Source organism: Aphanomyces invadans, assembly GCF_000520115.1.
Source record: "Aphanomyces invadans strain NJM9701 unplaced genomic scaffold supercont1.11, whole genome shotgun sequence".
Taxonomy (NCBI): Eukaryota; Oomycota; class Saprolegniomycetes; order Saprolegniales; family Verrucalvaceae; genus Aphanomyces; species Aphanomyces invadans.
Window position 1 is genome coordinate 1,425,475 of NW_008580156.1, and position 6,512 is coordinate 1,431,986.

A 6,512-nucleotide genomic window follows, 5' to 3' on the forward strand; every position below is an offset into this window, starting at 1 on the left:
GGCCCAGCTTGATGGCCATCGCACTGGCCTCATCGCCCATGGCAATGCTCGTGGCGACGGATTCGTTTCACGTGTCGAACCGTTTCAACAGGGACGACGCCGCTGTAAATTAGTTAACGTTTTTATTCATTTATACAGGTTCCCCAACTGGACTTTAAGATGGGGCTGTTCGAGGCGGAGAATCAAGCGCGGTCTCGCGGAAAGGTGCGCTCTGGAAAGGCCTGGGCCCCCAAGGCACTTGCCGTTGGCCTTATTATGTGTGTCCTCATGACGGTGCAATACTTGTCTACGTCCTCCTCGGCTATCGTGGATCCGCTGTCAACACAAGCAAAGACCGTTGTGGTTGAATTTGTTCATGACGGTGACCATTCGACGTATCCCCAGCGTGGGGACTCCGTCACAGTGAACTGTGTAAGAGTTTAGTGTGACTTGGCCGCTGAAGCAGGCGTCGGTAGATGTTGGCACGTTAGCCGTGACTGGGGCAAAGTTCGATTCGAGCTACGATCGCAGCGCCCCGTTTCAATTCCATCTCGGTCTGGGTGAAGTGATCAAAGGATGGGACGAAGGTGTGGCAAAGCTATCGTTGAACGAAACGGCGCGTTTGTACATTCCGTCCCATTTGGGGTATGGAGCGTCTGGTGCGGGGAGCGGCGTGATCCCACCCAACGCGGACTTGATTTTTGACGTGCATCTGCTTGCAATCAACGGAGTTCAGATCAGCCCCAAGGTCTCGATCAAGCAAGTTGTTGCTGGCGATGGCAAGACGTTTCCGTTGGCCGGGGATCGAGTTACCGTGCATTGTACGTGCTCAGCTGCACTCTCGATTTCTCGTCGTGCCTACAACGCTTGTCGCAGATGTCGGGTCGTTTTTGAACGGCGACAAGTTTGACTCTTCTCGTGACCGCAACAGCCCGTTTTCGTTTACGTTGGGAAAGAAGACGGTGATCCGAGGATGGGAAGAAGGTACTGTCTGGCAATAGACACCGCGCGATCACTAAAGTATTTGCACCAGGCATTCCGCAGCTCAGCATCGGCGAAGTGGCAAAGATGACGATCCCGTACCAATTGGCGTACGGAGAGCACGGGCGCAGTGGCATTCCCCCCAAGTCGGACTTGGTGTTTGAAGTGGAGCTGCTCAAAATTGAAAAGGGAAGCGCCGTGTGAACGCGTCGGGGTCGGCTTCGATCCCTGCGTGTGCAGGTGTAGCTAGTCCGTTGAATCGAACGCTGCGTGCGACGACAGAGCATGCTTGCTACTGCGCTGGAGTCAACCGCTCGCATTCAAAGCGAACATCCCCAACCTGACCTTGTCCTGTGGCATCCTAGTGCTTTCGCGCGAGACCGTCCGGCTGCAGCTGGGACGTGGACTTTGGACATGGCATGGAGGCGGTGGACAATGGGATAGTCTGTAGCCTCAGTGCTTGGCGATGTTTGAACAAAGTGAAGCAGGTAGTTGGGATGGGCCAGAGTGGGCCATCCGTTGCTTGTGTAGGATGGCATCAACAATGAGTCCCGATAGGGAATCGGTGTAAGCCGTCGGAGCGATTGGCGAGGAAACACAAGGGGCAATTCAAGGATACAGGTCTACATGATCTCGCGGAAGAGGCATTTTGCGTCGAGGTCCTTGTTCATGCTGTAGATTTGAAGCAGAGGCGCGAGGGCAAAACACAGCGATCCAACGACGAATTGGCTCGTGGCAAACGACACGTTCTCGGCGGCGACGTGAGCGTCCGGGACTTGGAGGAACTGGGGAAGGTAGTAGTAGCACCCCGAGATGAACAAGACGTTTCCTGCAAAGTTGACGACGGCGGCGAGAAACCAGACACTCACGAGGTCGGACCATTCGAACGCCGACGTCACTTCAGACGTTGAGAATCGCGTAAAGTCTGCCACGATGGAAAGACAGAAGCACAGACAACCACCGATGAAAAGCAAACAACCCACCGACGGGTACGCGTTAAAGTAGTCGGGGATGAAGAAGAAGCTGCCGACCACGAACTGCATCGACCCGATCGTATTTAGCAAACTCGACATAAGTGGGGTCCATTGGAGCACGCCACGCATCGGAATGGACTGAACAGGCACCGCGTGATATACCTCGATGCCACTTCCCACCAAGAACGTCACCGAACCAAAGACAAAGCCGAGGCTGCCGATTTCGTCGCCCAGGTTGTCGGCACGTTGCGGCGCGTTGAAATATGGGTAGAATAGGATGGAGCTCGCGAGAAAAGCAAGGCCACCGATCCAGTACAAGTTGCAAGGAGTCTTGAACGAGAAGAACACGACCTTCCGCATGAATGTCAACGGCTTGCGGTCTGGACTCCTGAGGTAGAACGACGTTGATACTGCGGGAATGAGAACCCTTCGGCTAGAAAGCGGTGAATACAGGCTGTCCGTGCTTCGGCAGTTGCGATTCCTCGTGATCATGTCGCGATTGCCGTGATGGTTTGGATGACCAAGTCACTTCAACAGAAGTGTGGGCTATGTTTAGTAATACTATCGTCTTGTCCATGATAGTAGTACTAGTATTGCTAGAAGTACTAGCATTTTCATTCCAACGCGATGGAGGTTGATGCATGGCTTCAGCACACTCGAGTGAGGAATGTGTGGCCGTTGCGCTCACTTCCGCTGCCAGATAGTCCTTTTGACATTGGAGGCGGTCCTTGTGCCAAAGCGGCGTCAAGAGTCGTATCGATGGAACTCGTGGAGATCGTCGGGAACTTCTGGGGCGAAAACGCACACGCACCTCGCCGCGTTTACGTGCACTTTTACGACTTGTGGGCCGACCATGTGCAGCATTTTGTGCAGCATGTAAGCCCTGTATGGTGCTCTCCACGGCGCTGATGCATTTACTAGTTCATGGTCGGTTTGTCGGGGCGTGGTGTGATTCAATTGGAGGCCGAGTCCGAGTCGTTGGGCGACCTCGACGCTGATTCTCCACAAATCGTAGTGGCAGACCGCAGTCTACTCGATCACTGTGACCTCACAGGCCAATGGACAAGTGACGCCATGGAGATTGAGCTGAAATATCGAGCTGCCACTCGAGAAAACAGCTCTCGTCCTATCGTTTACGGTCCGGTGCAAGTGCTGACCTCGACAACCATCGCTGGTACTGCACACACTCCACGGACTTTATAGCTGACATTTGGAATTTTAGCCGCAGCTATGCCAACGGCAGCTCAAAAAAAGGTGGCCAGCTATTCAAGCGTTCATGTCGTAAACTGTGCCATTGCCAGAAACCCAACGAACGAGGGCTGCGGGGAGTTGGCGAGAGCAAGATCGTGTTTTACTCCAGCCTCGTCAACATTTCAAGCCAAGGCAACATATATGGGGTCGTCACGTCATACACCAAACCAAAATTGAGTGGCAGCGGTCGCCGCGACTATGTGGTACAAATTCTTACCCAAGTCGATCGGCCAAACAACATTTGCGCAGATGACAGTGTCACTCATCGACGAAAGCCGGCCACTAAGGCAACAAGCTTATTACGTGAACGTATTTGCTGCAACTGTGGAGATGCTACCCAAGATCGTGGTACGATCGACGTGTGGAAGTTACGACTGACGTGTCGGGATGCAGTTCATCGGAGATATCCTTCGGGTACACAAGTTGGTGCTGAACAAGTACGAAGACCACGATGTTGGAACGAGGTTCGGTTTGATAATCGCAAAGATTTGCTCGCCAATTCTCCATGCGTGCTGTAGTTCGTCCACAGTTTCGACCAACGTCGTCATTCGCGCTGGTGCCGACGACTCACTCACAGTGTTGCACTCCCAAGCAACGTGCACCTTCACTTCCAGCGATTACGACCGATGCCAGGCGCTCATGTACGACGGACACGTCGTGTTTTTGATGGTGAATTACGTCGTGTTGTGGTAGCAAATGGTCCAGGGAGACGCTTGCCACCGACACAACGCTTCCCCCTCGAAACACGAGAGGGTACATTCACTTGGCAAACTGCAAAAGTTTGGTGACGGGGGATGTCGTGGATGTCGTTGCGAAAGTGGTCAAGATGTCCCAGGACGACGCAACTTTCGATTCCGTACGGCGGAGTGACGAACCGGAAACGAGTTTGAGTCCGGCCAACTAGGGACTGTTGAGCGTGAGTGACGGCTATGACGATGAGACCTGTATTCCCCTTCGCGTCCACGAAGAGTGGAGTATGCTGACGTCGCTTGGACTGCTTCCGGCAGTCGAGTCGCACTGGTGCAAATTTCGAGCTGTTGAACTCGAGCTACAGGACGACGGTGCCACGATGACGCTCCACTTTCGAGCGAAATCAAGTCTTGAGATCCTGCCAGACAACATCTACGAAGTGCGCCATGCGTTGGAGAGGTGGGCACAAAGGCGGGTTGTTTGCAAGGATATTCCTTGATGGTCACGGTAGATCGGACCCGCTGAAGGCAAAGAGGTCGACCACAGGAGTCCAGCCAATGTCAGCACTGTGCCCAGCAATGTCCTTGGTGGAGCTCTTGCTGTTGCAGGTACCATATTCCATGTGAGGTTGATTTTTTATCGCTTGTGCTGCCGTAGCCACCTCAACTCGCGCAGTGCACAGCGCAGGTGATCGATGTGTGGGTATCCGATGCACCACACTCCATGTAAGCTGACTTCTCGTTCCCAACGAGCACGGGTGGTGTTGTGAAAAACCTTGTAGGCCAACAAGCACTGCACTGGGGTACACCTGCGTGTTGCGGCTGCAGGATTCGACTGCCAGCATCGATGCAATTTTACACGGTAACAATGCGGTAAGCAGAAGCTGAATTTGCTTTGATGTTTTTGAAGACCTGTCGCAGCAAACCTTTTTTGGCACGCTGGCCGCGTCGGATCATGCAATGGTGTCCAAGGCGCATCTGACCAAACGACTGACGGCTCTCACGCACTACAACACCATTCACAAGTGGTGTCTGTGCACCTATCTTGTGGGTGACTCTGAGCTGCGCGTCGCCGTCGTAAACACGGTTTGGCAGGAATCATCTTAGAGTCGTATTTTAGTCGTGAAACTCGAAGGATCTTCTTTTGTTGGCAATTTCTTGTCTTGACCTTGCCATCAAAACGCGTCAAAATCATTCATGCGCGACAATCCACATAACGTTACCCTACGTTAAAGATACCTTCACTACAAACTGTGTCGCCTACTGAGAACCCGTCGGGTAACGATTGAAGAGAAGATGCGAAGTTTTCGTCATTTTAGACGTTCAAAATTCCATCCACGAACGAAGAGGATTAACAGAAAACTGATCACCGCTCATTTTCACACTCATATTACGACAAAGGCGTGCTATCTCAAGTGCAAGCTTGCGGGTTGGTGCGCGCGAAATACGCTTCATTAGCGTTCCTTGAAGCAGATTCATTGTCCTGGAATGATGTATAGCTGCATTCAACAACGCACGTTTCACGAGGATTGACATGCCTTGCCCATGCAAAACGAATATTCTTCCTAGCGCAACATTCGACAAACTTGATATGACCTTGCTTCTGCAGCTTATACTCCCCTTTGGGAAAATTGTCTTTGCGCGTATTGCTCGTGCTCTGACAAAATGGATTACAATCGCCGTTTTTGAGTTTGAATGCCTTTTTACCAAATAGTCCAACTCATACTTGGAAATGTCATTTTGGATCATCGGTGGGAAGGACGTGAAAAGTTGAGATGTCGCCTCAAGATGGCATTTTCGTCGGTGTGTGTACCGATCTACTCGGATTTAAGACGATAACTTGTTGTATGTAGCATATTTGGATGTTTCGAGAAGTCAAATTTTCTCGAACATGGACTTCTTCATTATACTTGCAAAAGGGACCGCTATGAAAATTCGTAATGGTATTTTATAATCTTCTAGCTTTTCGCCTGATGGATTCACGAAAACTGCGAATTGGCTGGATATAGCTTTCGAATGGCATTTTCTCGAGTCTGACAGACGGTGGTGCGTGGTGAAATTGCTTTTTGGACCGCACAAGTGAAACGGCACAGCATCCTTTCAAAACTCTCATTGAGAAGACAACAAATTTGAAGAATATTACACTTCACAGGCAATAAGTTTTAAACCGGAGGGGACTAAGCGGCCAACGATGTGGGGTGAAACTAAACTATAGAGCGCTGTCTCCTTCGTCATACTTGCAACAATGCATGGCGTTTTTGATTCTAATGCACAGTTTCTGAAGCAATTTGCAGCCCACAAGAGTTGCTATGCAAATACATCACCAAGTACTTTCAACGACAGAACGTCAGTATGAGAAATCGACGATGGTTCCTCTGCTCTGCTCCACTCACGCAATCATCTTGACTCGATGGATAACTTTGTTTGCTATGCGGGACGTCGTCATGTCAAAAAGAGGCATGGGCCTCTCCAGGGATTGCATCACGTCCTCACATTTTCCATGTACACTGCGCCCCCGTTTGCAGCAGCTCTTGCCTAAACACGTCCTGCATATGAAGTGCCAAACCACCTCTAATCGGCAACGTCGCACACACGGTGTTCATACAAGTAACCCCGTATTGGAATTGGTGCCGTACTG

At 51.3% G+C, this 6,512-nt stretch overlaps 3 protein-coding genes across 8 annotated transcripts; 2 read left to right on the forward strand and 1 right to left on the reverse strand.

The window, feature by feature from the left end:
- Positions 1 to 141: 141 nt before the first annotated feature.
- H310_06542 (hypothetical protein) lies at positions 142 to 1,299 on the forward strand. 4 transcript variants are annotated; one of them, XM_008871651.1, is made up of 4 exons: positions 142 to 409; positions 456 to 800; positions 856 to 963; positions 1,013 to 1,299. In XM_008871651.1, the coding sequence occupies exons 1-4, from the start codon at positions 160 to 162 to the stop codon at positions 1,162 to 1,164; spliced, it is 855 nt and encodes a 284-aa protein (XP_008869873.1). In that variant the 5' UTR covers positions 142 to 159; the 3' UTR covers positions 1,165 to 1,299. The 4 variants fall into 4 exon arrangements, with proteins under 4 accessions (XP_008869873.1, XP_008869875.1, XP_008869874.1 ...); XM_008871653.1 differs by having other exon boundaries at positions 456 to 963; XM_008871652.1 differs by lacking the exon at positions 1,013 to 1,299 and having other exon boundaries at positions 856 to 1,009.
- A 126-nt stretch (positions 1,300 to 1,425) lies between these two features.
- H310_06543 (hypothetical protein) lies at positions 1,426 to 2,461 on the reverse strand. The gene has a single exon (XM_008871655.1). It carries the CDS (start codon positions 2,424 to 2,426, stop codon positions 1,584 to 1,586), a length of 843 nt encoding a protein of 280 aa, XP_008869877.1. The 5' UTR covers positions 2,427 to 2,461; the 3' UTR covers positions 1,426 to 1,583.
- Positions 2,462 to 2,557: 96 nt separating this feature from the next.
- H310_06544 (hypothetical protein) lies at positions 2,558 to 5,028 on the forward strand. Of its 3 annotated transcripts, none has more exons than XM_008871658.1 (13): positions 2,558 to 2,810; positions 2,856 to 3,108; positions 3,157 to 3,188; positions 3,236 to 3,388; positions 3,435 to 3,533; positions 3,579 to 3,649; positions 3,704 to 3,826; positions 3,879 to 4,041; positions 4,090 to 4,334; positions 4,387 to 4,483; positions 4,533 to 4,600; positions 4,657 to 4,747; positions 4,785 to 5,028. In XM_008871658.1, exons 1-13 carry the CDS (start codon positions 2,562 to 2,564, stop codon positions 4,854 to 4,856), a joined length of 1,716 nt encoding a protein of 571 aa, XP_008869880.1. In that variant the 5' UTR covers positions 2,558 to 2,561; the 3' UTR covers positions 4,857 to 5,028. The 3 variants fall into 3 exon arrangements, with proteins under 3 accessions (XP_008869880.1, XP_008869879.1, XP_008869878.1); XM_008871657.1 differs by having other exon boundaries at positions 4,796 to 5,028; XM_008871656.1 differs by having other exon boundaries at positions 3,579 to 3,826; positions 4,796 to 5,028.
- Positions 5,029 to 6,512: the final 1,484 nt, after the last annotated feature.

Excerpts from the sequence above, each read along its gene's own strand:
- H310_06544 (XM_008871656.1), top strand. The coding sequence starts at position 2,562 with ATGGAGGTTGATGCATGGCTTCAGCACACTCGAGTGAGGAATGTGTGG. Across the intron at positions 3,389-3,434 it reads GCGGTCGCCGCGACTATGTG|ATGACAGTGTCACTCATCGA; the intron begins GTACAAATTCTT and ends ACATTTGCGCAG. Across the intron at positions 4,601-4,656 it reads TCCGATGCACCACACTCCAT|GCCAACAAGCACTGCACTGG; the intron begins GTAAGCTGACTT and ends AAAACCTTGTAG.
- H310_06543 (XM_008871655.1), bottom strand. The coding sequence starts at position 2,426 with ATGATCACGAGGAATCGCAACTGCCGAAGCACGGACAGCCTGTATTCA.
- H310_06542 (XM_008871651.1), top strand. The coding sequence starts at position 160 with ATGGGGCTGTTCGAGGCGGAGAATCAAGCGCGGTCTCGCGGAAAGGTG. Across the intron at positions 410-455 it reads GGACTCCGTCACAGTGAACT|ATGTTGGCACGTTAGCCGTG; the intron begins GTGTAAGAGTTT and ends AGGCGTCGGTAG. Across the intron at positions 801-855 it reads GGATCGAGTTACCGTGCATT|ATGTCGGGTCGTTTTTGAAC; the intron begins GTACGTGCTCAG and ends CGCTTGTCGCAG.